This window comes from Asterias rubens, chromosome 5 (genome assembly GCF_902459465.1).
Source record: "Asterias rubens chromosome 5, eAstRub1.3, whole genome shotgun sequence".
In the NCBI taxonomy this organism is placed as follows: domain Eukaryota; kingdom Metazoa; phylum Echinodermata; class Asteroidea; order Forcipulatida; family Asteriidae; genus Asterias; species Asterias rubens.
The window spans coordinates 18,006,754-18,024,500 of NC_047066.1; the positions used below are offsets into that span (position 1 = coordinate 18,006,754).

The 17,747-nt window shown below is 39.4% G+C and overlaps 2 protein-coding genes across 2 annotated transcripts in view; one reads left to right on the forward strand and one right to left on the reverse strand.

The window, feature by feature from the left end:
- Window positions 1-6,671, reverse strand: part of LOC117290433 (carboxypeptidase D-like) — a 34,204-nt gene extending 27,533 nt beyond the window's left edge. The window contains exons 1-2 of the mRNA XM_033771845.1: window positions 5,787-6,671; window positions 2,529-2,671 (exon numbers count right to left, since the gene is read on the reverse strand). Coding sequence (XP_033627736.1) covers window positions 2,529-2,671; window positions 5,787-6,639 — 996 coding nt within the window. The 5' untranslated portion in view covers window positions 6,640-6,671. The remainder of the gene's footprint in view (window positions 1-2,528; window positions 2,672-5,786) is intronic.
- Window positions 6,672-8,421: 1,750 nt separating this feature from the next.
- Window positions 8,422-13,704, forward strand: LOC117290956 (CDP-diacylglycerol--inositol 3-phosphatidyltransferase 1-like). Its single transcript, XM_033772538.1, has 7 exons — window positions 8,422-8,504; window positions 9,533-9,628; window positions 10,161-10,216; window positions 10,303-10,359; window positions 10,497-10,617; window positions 11,253-11,419; window positions 13,514-13,704. The coding sequence occupies exons 1-7, from the start codon at window positions 8,465-8,467 to the stop codon at window positions 13,613-13,615; spliced, it is 639 nt and encodes a 212-aa protein (XP_033628429.1). The 5' UTR covers window positions 8,422-8,464; the 3' UTR covers window positions 13,616-13,704.
- The last annotated feature ends 4,043 nt before the right edge of the window (window positions 13,705-17,747 follow it).

Sequence of the window (17,747 nt, forward strand, 5' to 3'; positions counted from 1 at the left end):
TGAACGGTACTTAAGTTAGACCGAATCGAGTTCAACCCACAAAAGATAGACCGTCCAGCGAGGGGGTTAATCTTTAGAATGTTATTCCGCTTCGGCTATATCTTTTAACACTGTGAGTGGACAGAATCAAAAAGACCACATCCGGTTTAACTCAGATTAGACGACCCATTGACCTCCGTAATTATTACGTAAACACACGGTGACCAATGAACAGGACAATTAACCGGATGTTAGAGGAATAAGGACGCGACGCTTTGACCTCTTAAAACCAAATGAAAGATAAACCATATCGGGTTTAACTCGGTGTTGGCTTGAACGCGATGGAAACAACTTTTTAAGACCACCTCGAAAGTTTTATTAAAACCAGTTCTGGTCTTAGTCAAGTTAGTACGCTGTCTGACCATACTCTGTGAAATTGGGCCCAGACTTGACAAACTGTACGCAGACAAAAGAGTGACAACAATTAAAAAGGAAATGGGGGAAGGAAGAGGGTGGCAAATAACAAGGAAGTACTGAACACAGAACAGTAGGATTTCAGGGCTATTGTATGCACAAGTTATTAAGTCATCCTGTCAGTGCAAAAGTGTTGTTCTTTCTAAAATAGCACAATACGAACGAGTAGGACAAAAAGAAATTTCATTTGTATCTCTGTATAGCACACCAGGCACAAATCTTGCACTGGGCCACAGGCCCAAGGCCAGTGGTTTTAGCATCAGGCCACAGTAAACTTAGACTGGACAAGTCCCGCGGTCTTGCGTTTCACAATTGAATTTCAAAACATGTACATGTTGCAAAATTGTGATGTTTTTGCACAGATCTTTAAACGACATCATGTAACAAAAGCATACATGTGCAAACCATTGGAAAGATTTAAAAATGAAAAGCAATGTTCACAAAGGTCTTGGTAGAAAACTTCCCTTGAATTTGTTTTGCCCAAAATGCAGTTCTTGAGAAATGAGTTTTAAAAAGCAAATTGTTATGACTTGTACACAGCTCTGAAATCCGAGGTTTGAAAACGGGGGTTTCAACCACTTTTTTTTTTACTATTACATATTTTATGTACAATATGTATGCAACAGTGTTGAGCCACACAAAGTGCAGATACTGGTTTTTGACAATTACATGTACCAACCATAGTATGTTTGTAGTTCACATTATTGAACCCTCTCACTACTGAATTGTTTTGGTACAACCACTGGTGATCGCATTGTTTGATCACTGAAATGTGAATCACTCTTGTACGACGCTTTTGTTTTAAGATCAATACTACATGCCTATAGTACTCAAAAATCCTATCACCTTGAAATATTGTTTTACAGCAACATAATTAACAGGTGTCTTACTTATTGAATTCCCTTTCACCCGTTTGAACACATGATCATTGAGATCAACCAACAAATGGCAAAGTTTGATCTGTAAACTCAAACACTCTTTTGTACACAACCATTACATGTATATGGTGCTGTCTGTATTCTGTAGATGTTTTGCATTTTGGATCTTTCCTTGAAACCAATTATTAAAGGATCTGGGTACTTTTGAGTTTGCTGAACATGGGGAAATTATATTTTGGAAATATTTGCATTCGGATAATTTAGTTTTACCCTCCACCCAAATGAGATGACAGTGTGTTCTAGTTCATTGAACCCAAGCTCTTGTTTTGTTAGCAGTATAATAGAGTCTGTGTTGGATACCCGGTCATGACACTTGTGCCCTTGAGCAAGGCACTTTGCACCATAATTGCTTCATAAAAGATTGGGAAGTTACAACACGTGCATTCTGCTCTACCAGCCAGTGCAGGGGTCTAAATTAAGTGTATTTTCATGGTAGTCAGCAGGGCTAGTAACCAAGAATTTTTAGTAGCCCTGATGAGATTTTGGTAGCCCGAAAGACACATTATGTCTCGCGTCACGGCTCAATTTTTACAATACACCATAGCACAGTTCTTTATTGTTTGTGATGAGATTTTTGCATTGTTTTTCCACTAGCCCGTCGGGCTATCAAACTGGAAAAATCAGCAGCCCGGCTGTGAATCTGGTAGTCCCAGGCTAGCGAACTAGTGGCAATTTCGACCCCTGAGCCAGGCTCCTAGGGGATGATGCCCATGCCTACATCCTTACGGACTGTGAAGGGGGTAACCCTGTTTAGCCCTAGTTGTAGGTGGCAACGTGCCCCCTGGTGGCAGTTGATTTGGGTCGATAGCCCAAATCAGTTAATGTATATAAAAAACTTCATAATCGGTAGGGCCTAAGCTTTCTGACTCAAATAAAACAATAATTGTTGTCCTTACCAATCCTGTGTTTGGCTAATACCTTTTTAAAATTTTTTAAAATAGACCAGCCGTCGATTTCACCAAACTTGTCCAAACTTAGGACTAATCTTAGGACTTAGTTAAGTTCCCTATCCGAAGACGTAGGACGCATTGAACCCATCCTAAGTTAGGACGGGTTACTCGTCCTAACTCGAGATAGGATTAATCCTAGCCTTTTAGGAAATCGGCTGCTGATACTTTTTCTAGTTTAAAATCTCACCATTTCCATGTAGGCAAGTAGTGATTCCTTGTTATTGCTCCATTCTGTAGGGAGATTCCTTGCTGGGGGATACTTGCAACATGACAACTCAATCGTGATCTCAAAGCAGTTACTATGCAGATAGTTGTAGTCTTGCATACCGCCTAAAAAATATGGGGACAAAATTTATCAAGAAGGGGGTGCTTCATAGAGTCTGTAAGCACAAAAATTTGCTTAGCACAGAAAATAAAACTAAGCAAAAACAAGTTACCAGACAACATTCCATTATAAAACATTGTTTTCACTGGTGCCCCCTCGTTTTTGCTTATGATACAAGTATTAACTGCAACAAAAAGTTGTTAAACAATTGTTTCTGCTAAACAGTTTATGAAATGGGGACCTACACGTACTTACTGTCTGCAATCATGAAATACACAAGATAATTATCCAATCAGACGATATTGCAATTATTGGAAATTTTAATCACCGAATCCATAGCTGATGAGAGTCACACATTCAACAAACAATGTCAATGATATTTTCATTTCAGAAGGTTAGTTTATTTGCCTCTGTACAGTTGCATTTATATGTCATTTCTACAGGGTTGTATCACAACAGTTAGTTTGAAACACTAAGAAAACATGTCCTTATTGGTTGACTGGCGGCCAAGATAGCCAATTTATAAGAACATGGAATGCCCAAATTCGTTTCATAAGGCCTATACTTACTATTGGAAAAGTTTCCGTGTGGCGCCACCACTTTTTCATTTGATATGAAATAATATAGTATCCAACTTACCTTATTGAGATTATCCTTTTTTGTAAAAATGACTGAAAAAATGGTGGCGCCTGCCATACGGAAAGTTATCTGGTGGATTTGATTTGTCTTATTTAATATGGGTCGCACTAAATACCGACATCTCACGACCCCTCACGACAACTCACGACAGCAATTTTTAAATGCACTTCAATAAAACATTTGAACATAAGTCAACCAGTAAATATATGCACAAGAGTCATATGCACCCAAATCACCCAAATGTATTTCTCAGTTTACAAAAAGTGTTTTTTACCCCGAATTTAGTAACGAACGGAAATATCCGCCATGTTGTCTTTCGACGTACTTGGACGATTCCATTACCCTGCAGGGGTGATACAATATGAAAGATGATTATTTACCATTTAATGTGCCTCTCATAGTCCCCATAGAGTTTTAAAAAATATTATATTTAAATCTTCCTTTTTATTGAATTCCAGAGTGTCGGCTTAGTTACTAACAAGAAAGAAAAAAAAACAGCAGCTAAAACCAAAAAAAAGAAAAATACAACTCATCCCTCAGAAATTACCCATGCCCCCTGCGGTGTAATAGAATCGTCCAAGTACGTCGAAAGACAACATGGCGAATATTTCCGTTTGCTACTAAATTCGGGGGTAAAAAACACCTTTTTTACAGTTAAAAGAACAAAATTTTCAAAAGTTTAAAAGTGATTTAGATGCATATGACTTAACGTCCGTCGATATATCGAAAATACTCAATAACTCGATATTTTTTTGACATCGAAATCGCCGATGTCACTTTTATAATCATATCGTAATATCGGATTTTCGATATATCGAAAATTTCGATGTTTTGAAAATTTCGATGTTCCTAAATGATATCGAAAATACCAAAAGAGTGTCCGATTATTTAAAAGAAATCTGTGTTTGAGTATTAGAAAAGCCGTCGTCGTTATGTAGTTTCATCATTTTGAGTTGCCCTATTAATTAAAATACATTTTACAACCAAGTATGTCTGCTTGTTCCGTGTGTTTTTGCCATCAGCCGCCGGCCAGCCGCAGAAGTTCACGACCCCGCGACGAGCGCACGGTAAAACCTCAAAAGAAACCACCGCTGCTGCCCCAGCCTATCGGCTATTTAAGATGCAACTTCCCATTGTGCATATGTGATCAAAATCAATGCGTCCTCATCACAGCATTATTGACTTTGCAAAAATACCCCGCAAAAACTTCCCCGAATCAACAAGACAAAACAAAACAAGGAAGAAAACAATCTTAAGTTATACAGTAAAATAATCTTTCTATCAATCCAAGGTATCGTAATGGCGTCATTTTGGTCAAATAAAGCCTACACGTTGTGTTGTTTTCGGTAAACAAGCTAACATTTTCGAGGAAGTATGTGCTTCGCAGACCACGCTGTCGGCGGCTATTGCGTGCGTACCAGCGAAGACTATGCTGTTGTACGGTTTAAGCGTGCACACCAGCGTGTATGGTTATTGCAATTCGGGGGGAAAACCCGTTTGCCCAAGCATGCGCAGACAAATGCAGTCTTTGGTCAAGGCAGTATCGCGTGATGCACTGCATTATTTCGACAATAGAGGGCGTTCTAGCATTCAATGTTTCTTGCCTTTATTATAGAATGCAAAGTAAAAAGACCACGAGCCTTTATTGGAGACTATGTGACTGCATGCTGCGTGTGTTGTATATTGTGATCGCTGAGTGGTAGGTCTGTGTTTTGCGGGACTTTCTAGTGATTTTTTTTCGATGATTATCTCAACCATTTTCAACCGTAAAGGTAGTCCGCGCGCCCGTCGGACAACTTGATTGACACTTCTACGTCAATGCATCGGCAACTGACACCTTAATGTCGGCGAGTCACGCAACTCACAAAGGCTCTGTGTCATTTTGAGACGGCCAATCATGGCCAATCACGAATTGAGAATTGTGGTGAGCGTTCACCAATTGGCCAAGCCAGCGGTAGCGGCGATCATACTTTGTTGTAAAACCAGAAATAATCGGGGCGGGACTACGCAATCTGAAATTGTTTGGACTACAAACAAGTTCGGGGGATCAGACAAAAACAGGTTGAAATGTAACCCTATTAAACTGTCAGTCTACGGTATATATATATTTCTACCTCCATGAGTATACCAAGTGCTGTTTTTAGGCTTCCATCGTGCGAGCGGGAAAAACTCGATATATCGAGTATACTCGATATTAAATTTTCGATATATCGGTTATGGGAAAAAACCGACATCGACGGACGTTAATATGACTCTTGTGCATATATTTAACGGTTGACTTTGTTCAAATGTTTTGTTGAAGTGCATTTAAAAATTGTTGTCGTGAGTTGTCGTGAGGGGTCGTGAGTTGTCGGTATTTAGTGCGACCGTTTAATATTGATATCTGGGGCCCTTGTACGACCGGTAATGGAAAAAAAAAGGAGTACAAAGCCCCCAATAACGGGATCTATGTTTCCTCTCTTCTTACAAGAAGAAACTTACCAGGCACATCGTACCAATGAGCTCCGTTGGTGATCCCACCAGGGAAATGTTCCCCTTGATAACATCCCTCATGACCCACCATTGTCAGATGATTATTGGCATACGTCTTGGCTAACATAACAAAGACACTGTCATCTGGTGTTCCACTGTAGAATCCAATCGCTGCATGTTTTTTTGAATCGTCAAAGGGATAACTCGCAACGACACTTCCCCCGTGTAGGTTTGCGGACAAAACAAATGGATTTTCCTCGATCCATTTAATCAATGCTTGCGTTTCGGGTTGACGTCGGGGGTTCACAGAACGATACTGATCAGGAAAGTTTCTGTTTAAATCCACATTATTTGCATTATTTCGTCCCAACATTGACGATTTGCAATCTCCTTCGTGACCATTTTCAAAACCATCTGGGTTCATGCTCGGCATAATGAAAATATTTGTATTGTTAATAAGATTTGTGATGCGTTCATCTGTTCCATAATTCTCACACAGATATTGAATCAAATAGATGAGAATTTCCCTGCCTACTGCCTCATTTCCATGCATGTTGCCCACATACTTGAACCACGGCTCGCCTTGCTCTGTCTCATGGGGCCGGTCGGTGATTTGCAGGGCCCAGAGCTCTCGTTCATCTACGCTTTTTCCAACGCTGTGGAGTAACGTAATTTCGGGATAGTCTCTGGCATATTGATGCATAAAATTCGTCAATTGACTATAGTCATGATATGCCGGTGTACCTGTTGTGTGGCTTGTTCCTTCAGTAGACAGACTTTGTCCTTCAAGACAGAAAAATGATGATAAAACCACAAAAATTAGGAATAAAACGAGTCGAATGTTATTCTCTTGCAACGCCATTTCTGCTGTTGTTGTTCGCACACAGTGCACGAACTTCCGCGTCAGCAGCAGAACGCCCTCATCGTTTATTGGTGGACAGGTGCCGACCAAAACCGGCCCCCAGCAGCAGACACAATCGACTTTTGTTGCAGCAAAAGAGTTTTTAATTAAATGACATTACTTTTTTTGTCTGAATTTTGCAAACGTACCACCGCAAAATGTCGGCCCATAATTCGGGAATATTCGTCTTGCTAGATAAAAAAAATTAAAAGTTCCAATAACAGGATGGGAGTAGGTGTTACTAGTCACCAGGGAGCTCGGAGACAGCCTATGAACCGGATACATTTTGGACCTGCTACTACTGGCTTTTTCGGGAGCTCGAGGTAGTGTAGGCGCATTACGTAGGCCATGCGCTACCTCCTATTATAATTCTGTTTCTAATTATTATTTCCAATCCAAAATTTGGCATCATCACCATCCCGGTAAACAGGGAGCTTTCAAAGGGACCCAAAACAAGCTATTTCCAGTAAAAGATTTCCCTTAAGACATGTTTTTTTTTTTTTTTTGGGGGGGGGGGGGTGAGAAAAACGGTTGTCGATGGGGGATGGTCTGTGTAATTTTTTTTGGAGAAATTATAAAGCCTTGTGCCTTTTAGATTCCAATACTGTTATTCCAGTAGGGGTTCAAGCTTTTCCCTCCCCAATAGTGCAAGTGTAAACTATCTTTCTCAGTGGTTCTTTGGTCGCGCCGCTCTACACGGTTTGTTTTGAGTTTCCGGCTGCGTGTATATCCCACCCACTAATATTGCAAAAAAAGTAAACTCATATCATAGAGTAAGGACAGCTCTATGCTCATATAATACAAAAAAACATCTTAGAACAAAACAATTGCCCTGACTCAAACACGATTTTGCGACCCACGTATAATCGTTAAAATAAAATGTTCTTTATTATAATGTTTTGATTTTGCTTTATTAGAGCACAAGTCTGTTGTTTCTGAGTAGGCCTAGTGGGTTCCGCGAAGCTTCTACCTCGTGTTGTGATGGATTTTTGAATGACATAATTTGGCGCCTTCTTCACTGGACGCTAAGTACACGTCAAACACATTGTCTAGTCACACGTCCGAGCTCCACCGAGCGTTGCCCGAATACAAAAATTGTTTAAAAAACTTTCTTCGGACACTTGTCTCTGAACTTTGACCATGGACTTATACTCTATGTTGACAGCTGAAGCTTAAAAACAAAACCTACTCAATTCGGAAAATGCACATAAAAAACGCAAACATGTACATTGTTTTGTTTGTTGGTGGACGTGGTAGTAATGGACGTGGTGAATAGCCCAAACAATAACTCATTTTGAATATTTTGTATTATCTTTTTGTATAAGAGCTTATAACTTTCTCGACTCTTCGCCATTTGATAGGCAAATCTAACTGTTCAGGTCATCGGCCAAGCGTCCTGGATGATATTGCAAGGTCGGTGCGCTTTAATATTGTCTTAGGGACCTGAGTGCCACTGCGGGAAATCGTACACAGAGAAAGGGGGGGGGGCGTGGGCACATGATTCCCAAGACGGTTCTGATAATAAGGGGGGGAACCTATGTGCAGAAAGGGCCCTTGCAAAAAACAAACTTTTTCATCAGCCAGGGTTTCAGCAATTGTTGTGTGGCGTCTGCATGCGCACTCGTTCGTTTCCTTTTTAGGAAAAAAAAATGGCATAAAAATTTAGCGCTCTGGTTTTTACAATCACTTGAGGGCGCTATACGGGGTAAACAAACGCAATCATCATCATCAGGTGCAGCAGTGTGCACAGCAGCTGTCGTAAGTTTCTACTCGTCCACTGGCAATCATGGCTGAAAATGTCTATTTTTACGTCCCAAATATTATTGGTGAGTGTGAAACCTTATTCAAAAATATGTCCTTGAACTATGTGTTTATAGCATAAAGTAGTAATTGCCTTCAATCATTCTTAGTTTGACGTATGCTGAGTTGTGAGAGAGATAGTTAGTTTAATTAAGGCTACACACTTGAATTGAACTCAATCGGTATGCATTTCTCGCCAATAATACTTGAGCTGCTACAACTATTCTATTTAGGTAGAGGTAGAGAGCTCTGATGAGAGATATGATGACTTGACTTGAGTTCTGAATGATTCTGTAGACATTTTTAGGGTGTGGTACTCGTGCGAACGAGTACGAGTGCTATTTATAAAGCAAAATTAAGTAAAGTTTTACTTTTAGGTCTAACTCGGAAAAGTTTCCGTATGGCGCCACCACTTTTTCATTCGAAATAAAATAATATAGTATCTAATTTACCTGATTGATATATCCCTTTTTGTAAAAATGAGTGAAAAAGTGGTGGCGCCATACGGAAAATTATCCTCTAACTCATCTAAGCCCCAGACCCGGGGCCTAACTAAGCCCTACTTCTAGAAACTATAAGGCTCCCCGTGAGCCTTAAAATCGGCGTTGATAGTTGAAAGTTTTACGACCGTTAGCCACCAATAACTGTAGACCCAGTAACTGGGGCGACTGTATTCCTTTTTCGAAATTTTGACATTTTCTGTCATACTAGTATACTGGGTCTACAATTACTGAAGCTTTCTTTGTACTACACGACCAAAACTTTCCCCAGACAAACCCCCACAAAAAACACACCAAATAAACAAACAGGAACAATTTTATTGGTCTATTAATGGCATATTGGTTCAGTCTTTCTTTCAGTAATTATATCTTTCCAAATACTGTAAGAGACTGGAATTCACTCCTCTACTTAACAACCAGCATTTCTAGCCCCACTAAGTTTCGGCGTACACTCATAGGTACGCATACAATCGACTAGGAGTTCCTCCCTCCTGACGATAATTATATCAAGATCAAGATTTCTCGTAGCATTTTTTATTTGTTTGTATCCACAGGTTATGGGAGGCTTCTTCTTGTGTTGCTGTCATGGTTCTACTGGAGAAATCCTCCTTGGCTTATTGGTTTCTACATGACTTCACTCTTTCTTGATGGTAAAGAAATTGTAATATTTTGTATCATTGTAAATTGCATTGTTTTGTTTGTAAAACAAGTTTTGTACTCTTTTTGTTTGGTTGCTTTTGTTTTTCTTTAAAAAAGCACTTTGTATCGCTTTTGTAAAAGGCACTATATAAAAAAGGTTATATTCATGTTTTGATCATTTTAGATTTAGGGCAAGTTGAAATCTTCAATCTAAAACAAACACATCGTACCTATGGCGATCGTGCCTTTTCAGTATCCAAAACTCGCAAAATCTGAAACTTTTATTTATAGCTGGCACCGACAATGCAAGAACCCAGACCCTGCACCGTAGTTTCTCAATTTAGCTCGGAGTCGGAAGAAACGGTTAAACCGAAACAGTTAAAAGTCACAAGTTTCGTTTGACCGCTAAGGAATACTAACCTAGATGCATAACCCTATCTTTTGCAAAACTAAAGGAGTACTGAGTAACATCTATCACACATTGTAGTATTAAACAGTATAAAATCCAAAGGAATAACAAATAATTTGTTTATTTTCTTGTAGCTATTAATGGTACAGTGGCAAGGAAACTGCATCAGACATCAGCATTTGGAGTTTGGGTGAGTTAGATAGACAGTGAGTTAGGCAGTGTGGTCCCTCATTCCTTGTGTTGTTGATGAAACATTGTTTATTTTTCTATTTGTAGCTTGATCTGGTAGTTGATAATGTTGGCCGGGGAATGCTTTGGAGCCAAATATACAAGGTAAATATTTTTTCTTCTTAATACAGATAAATAAACCCTGACTTGGTGCACCTTACAAACTATTGATTCAAACCAATTGTCAGTAATAAAAACCAATCTCAAAAGTGTATTGTTATTATTTGTCATTATTTCTGTAGTGGGGTTGTTTTGTTTCTGCGTTGGAATGGTGCGTTCTGGTTTGTACACACACAGCGGGGGCACAATGGAAATCCAACTACGGCCAAGCACCATGGTTGGTCAAAAACGTTATGTCAAATGGTGAGTAACTGAAATCAGAGTAGTGGAGAATCTGACCAAAACTTGAAACTAGTGAGAATATTTTCACGGGTTGAAATATGGAATGTTCCATTCAACGAAACGAAGCAGACTCACAGTTAATGGAACAATCCATCTTTCAAAGAATGATTACTTTTTCTCCATTGCAAGCATCCAAGTCGATCTTTGTCATTTGATTAGTTGATAAAACTGTAAGAATAAACATTACTCGGGTGGGATTCGAACCCACAAACTTTGTAATTCTAGACCAGATGTCTTACCAACTAGACCACAGAGATTGCCCGGTAGCTAGAGGCAGTTTGAATCCTATATTTTAGCTGCGGGTACCGTTTGGTTTATGATGTAGCAAAGAAATGGTTTGACTAAGGAATGCACAATTTCTATACAAAAAATACACAATTTGTTTGTTTTGTTTTCACTTCAACCTGACAACAGGCCGGGCCGGGATCACCTATTATAAACTGGATGGCATTTTCACCAGTTGGACATACTTGCTGTGTTTAATCAAGTACAAGAGGATTGGAATAAAAAGGTTACTCTTCCAAAACCCAGTGTGTAAAAATTAGATTTAAAATTCCTGAACTCTAAAGAGCTGCTTATGTTTTGTTATTTTGTAGATTGTAAAACCCCTGTTGGACTGTACACAGCGTGGAGCCTTCATCTGTTACCATTGTGGTTATATGCATATCGGTCTGGCTTCCTGACTGCACACATTCCTGTAGGTGTGGTGTTCTTTGTAATAAGTGTCCTCAGCGTTGGTAGAGCTATGTGTGCTGCAGTAGAGGTACCGTACTAGACATAATCCCTTTTCGAAATTATTGCTTCGGCTTAAAGGCAGTGGACACTATTGGTAATTACTCAAAATAATTGTTAGCATAAAAACTTACCTGGTAACAAGAACTGGAGAGCTGTTGATAGTATAAAACATTGTGATAAATGGCTCCCTATGAGGTTACATAGTTTTTGAGAAAGAAGTAATTTTCCACGAATTTGATTTTGAGACCTCTGATTTTGAATTTGAGGTCTCAAAATCAAGCATCTGAAAGCACACAACTTTGTGTGACAGGGTTGTTATCATCTCCCAACTTCGATGCCCAATTGAGCTCAAATTTTCACAGGTTTGAGAAGACTGGTCTTTTACAGTTACCAATAGTGTCCAGAGTCTTTAATAGCACTTGACACTATTGGTAATTAGGCTACTCAAAATAACTGTCAGCATACAAAAAATACTTGGTAGCAAGCAATGGGGAGCTGTTGATAGCATAAAACATTGTGAGAAACGGCTCCCTCTGAAGTACTTAGTTTTTTAGAAAGAGGTAATTTCTCACTCAAATTATAAAAGTCTTCATGCCTGAAGATTTTTATTTGTGCAACAATGGTGTTTTATCTTTCAGTATTCTCTTGCAACTTCGATGACCATTTTAGCCCAAATTTCCACACGTTCGTTATTTTGTTGGGATAGACCATTGGAATAGAACCCGGAGAACGCTGAGCTCGGCCACCCTCTGTGCCGTCTGTGGACGCGGATACGCCGCGCGATACGCGCGTATGGCAAAATTATCATTGCATGAGACAGGTGTATGACAAGATGGCAAGATGTCATAGCGCACATAGACCGTTTCTAGTGTTTTCATTGGTCAATGATGATGTCATTGTATGGCAAAATTGTATGGCAAAATATTTTGCCATACACGCGTTACAAAAATAGTATGCGCGACTATAAAAATGGTCTCACAACTAAACCGCACGCACAATGAGACACTCGGCGTTCTCCGGGTTCTATTTCTATGGGATAGACCAAGTGAGAATACTGGTCTTTGTCAATTACAAAAGATGTCCAGTGCCTTTATACAGTTTGGCCATAAGCCTTCTGGATTACACCAGCCTTTCAGTATCTAGATTGGAGTATTTCCTAAGCCACATTATAATGCTCAACTGTCTTGGACTTTCCGCAATATCATAACATTTGTTTACTACAGATACAACTCAAATTTGTGCAACAAATGTGTTTTATCTTTCAGTATTCTCTTGCAACTTCGATGACCATTTTAGCCCAAATTTCCACACGTTTGTTATTTTGTTGGGAAAGACCAAGTGAGAATACTGGTCTTTGTCAATTACAAAAGATGTCCAGTGCCTCATACAGTTGGTGCCATAGGCCTTCTTGATTACACCTGTCGTTTCAGTTTCTAAATTGTAGTATTTCTCAAGCCACATTGCTCAACTGTCTTGGACTTTCCACAATATCATAAAATTTGTTTACCACAGAAACATCTCGCTTAGAACAGATAACCAGCCTAACTATCAAGTGATACATATGGTCGGGTTGGTTTACAACTGGTGTCTTGCCTGGGCCCAATTTCATAGCACTGCTAAGCACAAAAAATTGCTTAGCATGACATTTCTTCCTTGATAAAAACAGGAATGCCAACCAAATTTCCAGTTGTTGCATGTTGCTTCTTACTGGTATACAGCTGTTGGTTTGCTGGTCCTGAAAATCACGTGGAAATTTGGTTGGCTTGCCTGTTTTTATCAAGGGAGAAATTTCATGCTAAGCAAATTTTTGTGCTTAGCAGGCCTCCACCTCTAGGACCCCGATTCGAATCCCACCATGGGCATTCTGTGGATTGGGTTTTCAGTCCCTACCTGACTGCGTGGGTTTTCCCTGGAATCATTCTCTGGGGTTTTCCTCCCACATCTAAAACAGAATTTCTTCATTGTCTTCTTGCTTCTCGTTTGGCTCTAATAAGAGCGCTGAGAATATATATCAAAATCCAAACAAAATATCGTTGTAACTGTTGCACATTAGTTCCAATTTGTGAAAATCTTGTTTTTGTTTTCAGAAATATTAACGGACTATAAATTTTTATTTTTTCAGTTGTATTGTATCTGGGCTCACATCCAGCAGATGATCAGCAGCGACATCAGCCAGAAAAGTCTCTTGAGAGAAGAAAAAGACCAGAAGCCAGATTTGGTTTGATACAACACAATAAACCATGTATGCGGGTTAGATTTGAATACTGTCTGGTACAATGACTTGCTTAGTCACAATGTAGCTCAGTCAAAATTCCTCAGACTATAGAAAGTTGCTATGTCAAATGGTTCAGGGCAAGCCTTTGCATAGCGTGTCATGGCCGAGCGCTTAATGGCCGAGCGGTTAAGAGCACCGGGTTCGCAAGCTCTGGTGTTTGATCAGCAGAGTGTGGGTTCGAATCCCGGTCGTGACACTTGCTACTTAAAATTGGGGAGGTAGTGCTTTCTGCTCTACTGGCCAGGCTTCTGATTGATGATACCCATCCTACATCCGTATGGACTGTGAAGGGGGTAACCCTGTTTCAGCCCTAGCTAGGTGGCAAAGGGCTCTGAAAAAAATAATTGTAGCCCACACCTTGAAGTGGCCTTCATGCCTTGTGTGTCTGGCGACTTGCATAAACAAAATAAATAAAAATAGCAACCTCCAGATGAGCCGACCCTGGTACCATTGTGCGATACACATCCATTCAGAATTGTGAATGGGTGTTCACCGTCTTTTACGTAACTACCCAAAAGCTTGCTCCTAATAATGTGACATAGCTACTGCCTCCATAGTCTGAGGAATTCAAATTTAAGTGGTAACGTATAATCAAGCACGTCGTTATACCAGACAATATTCAAATCTAACACAAATGGCTTATTAATCAAAGCGCTGGAAAATGTTGCTTGGCAGACAAAAATGAAGGTTACTTTCATAAAAACAATTAATTTGACAAGCCTTTGGGTTCTTGTTCATCACTTAGCAGCAATAGTATTTGCTTAACCCTCCTACTCCTGGTTTCATTTTCTAGTGAGTTCACCAACCATTCAAAACCACACGCCTGCAAGGGTTTTGTAGGGTGGCTCAACTGCGCACAGTACCAACTGTGTGCATGTGTTTAGTGTGTTGGTGCATTCAACATATGACACCTCAACGCACTGGGGTCGAACCTGGGTCGACCCCTGGAAGCTACACGGGATCAGACCTGGGTTGATCCAGGGAAGCTAATCAAAAGTCTGACCAGTGGAAATGAGAAACCTTCCAAAAATCAGAGGGATATCGAGGTTTACTCTGGTCCAAAAGTCTGCCAAGCAATTTTTATTTTCTGATCTTAAGGAAGGCAAAGAACTGTACAGCATGCAATACCACAGTAATCATAGACAGGCAAATACTTTATGAGCATTTTTGAACATTTACCTGATTTGGTTATAACTTCGTAATAGATTATTACATATTTTCAACTAAATTTGATTTGTTTATGAGTGATTCACAACAGTGAAACTGTTGCCTTTATTGGTTAGTTATAACCTACATCCACAAAACTGCCATTTTTAAATTCCAAGATTTTTTACAATGATATGGGATGTGAACTTGGAACTCCCATATCTTGTAAAAGCTATTCACATGTAGCTTTATATTCTTCTTAGTTAATTAGACCGAGTCACACAAACAAGACGGTGACAAAACATTTTTTTTCCCCCTGTGCCTCACAGCTTATGGAACACCATAACCATCCCTAATAGAAACACAGGAACAATTTTGTCCTTCAAAAAGGCTCTTTAAGTCCATCACCAGGGCCTAATTTCATAGAGCTGCTTAAGCAGAAAATATTGCTTAAAAAATTTCTGCTAAGCAGAAATGAGCAGGATACCAGTCACAAGTTGTGCATGTGACATGGTAGTTTGGCTGGTAACCTTAGTAACCCCGGTAAGCAACATTTTGTTGCACTTACTTAGCTCCTTGTTCTGCTTAAGCAGCTCTATGAAATTGGGACCCGAGTCCAAATTCATGGCACTGCTTACCAAAGAATCGGTGCAAACATAAGCAGAATATTCTGCACTTACTTAAGCGTACTGCTTACCGTAAGCAAAGAATCGGTGCATACATAAGCAGAAGATTCTGCACTTACTTAAGCGTACTGCTTACTGAAGCAAAGAATCGGTGCATACATGTACATAAGCAGAAGATTCTGCACTTATTTAAGCGTACTGCTTACCGTAAGCAAAGGATCGGTGCATACATAAGCAGAAGATTCTGCACTTATTTAAGCGTACTGCTTACTGAAGCAAAGAATCGGTGCATACATAAGCAGAAGATTCTGCACTTATTTAAGCGTACTGCTTACCGTAAGCAAAGAATCGGTGCATACATAAGCAGAAGATTCTGCACTTACTTAAGCGTACTGCTTACTGAAGCAAAGAATCGGTGCATACATGTACATAAGCAGAAGATTCTGCACTTATTTAAGCGTACTGCTTACCGTAAGCAAAGGATCGGTGCATACATAAGCAGAAGATTCTGCACCTACTTAAGCGTACATGTACTTCACATGTAAAGCAGAGAATTTTTGCCTGTGCGTGTGCGCATTCCATGTCAGGCATTCTTTGCTTACAAGCACACAAATTCATCGTTTGAGCAAAGAATGGTGATTGCAAGCACAGAATTTGGCGGTAAGCATGAAAATGGGCCATGTTTTGAAGCATGTAGCTCTTTTTATTTTTTCTCTATTACAATGTTTCCTTTTACCTCAAAATGCCTTGTATCATTTATTAATTTGGTGCTATATAAACGTGTTTAATATTATTATTAATATATTAAGAATTTTGTCAGGCCAGGGCAAAATATTTTGACAATCTATTGTAATGTATGAAATTATAACTGCAATATATATAGTATTAAGAGGTAGGTTATGTCCAAATTAAAAGTTTTTGGATTGATTGCTATGCAACATGTGGTAGTGTCATGGCCGAGCGGTTAGGAGCACCGGATTCAAGCACTGGTGTTTGATCAGCGGGGTGTGGGTTCGGATCCCGGTCATGACACTTGCTACATAAAATTCGGGAGGTAGTGCTTTCTGCTCTACCGGCTAGGCTTCGAATTGAAGATACCCAAGACTGTGAAAGGGGTAACCCTGTTTCAGCCCTAGGAGTAGGTGGCAATGGCCTCTGGAAACAAATAATTGTAGCCCACACCTTGAAGTGGCCTTCAGGCCTTGTGTGTCAGGCGACTTGCATAAAAACAATTTTTTTTTTTAAATGTGCAATAAGGACCATTTACATGTAGCACTTGGCTTATTTGGACGTGACCATACCTAAAACAAATTTCATTATTGTCTTTGATAGTTAGGTATATATATCATCAACTTATTTCCTGGGGTATATTTTACTTTGCCATAACACAGTCAAAATTAGTCCAGGAAAACCAGGCCAAATTCACCCAAGGACTTTCGCTGACCATAGTTTGACTTATATTGGGAGAACTCTGTGAAGTTCAATCAATCAATCAATCAAACGTAATTTGTATAGCGCCTAAATCAAAAGTTGGACTAACGTCGGTTTTTCAAAACAAACAAATGACACCCAAAAGTTCAGTAAAGCATATATTTAACAAGCACTCTCTCCTGCTTATTAGAAGCTGATATGTTGGTTGTCTGCCAATTTATTTCCATATCTCTATCTAAAAAGTACTCATTTTGCAAGCTGTCCACGAAATTCTTGACCCCAAAAAATGTAAAGTAAGCTACTTATTTCTCAGATGTTTAGATTCAGTCAAGCATTAACATTCCATGGACAAACATGAGTGCTTTCAGTAAAACATGCATAACTTCTCTTAGAAATTATCAATTTGTTTCATTCTTTTTCTTCACATAATCAGGAAAGAATACTTGTTTAATATGTGCTTTACTTGGGTTTTGAGTGTCAGTTGTTTTGTTTTAAAATCATGAATCTCCACCAACTTCATTTCGACTTGCGCTGTACAGCAAGTATTTCTCAATTTAAGACATCACACCACATTGATGACAAGCTGATACTTTGGTTTTCTGCCAGTTTATTTCCATATCACTATTTCTGAGAAGTGCCTGATTATGGCATGGGGGAATCTTATTTGTAAATATTGTGATACACTTGACATATCTACAGCCGGGGCAAGGCAGCTATTAGTTTTAAGTTATGCAAACAGATTTAACATGATGTAAATATAAACTGACATTTTGATAAAGAGAAGACCGCTTATTAAAGGAACACGTTGCTTTGGATCGGTCGAGTTGGTCTTTGAAAAGCGTTTGTAACCGTTTGTTATAAAATGCATATGGTTAGAA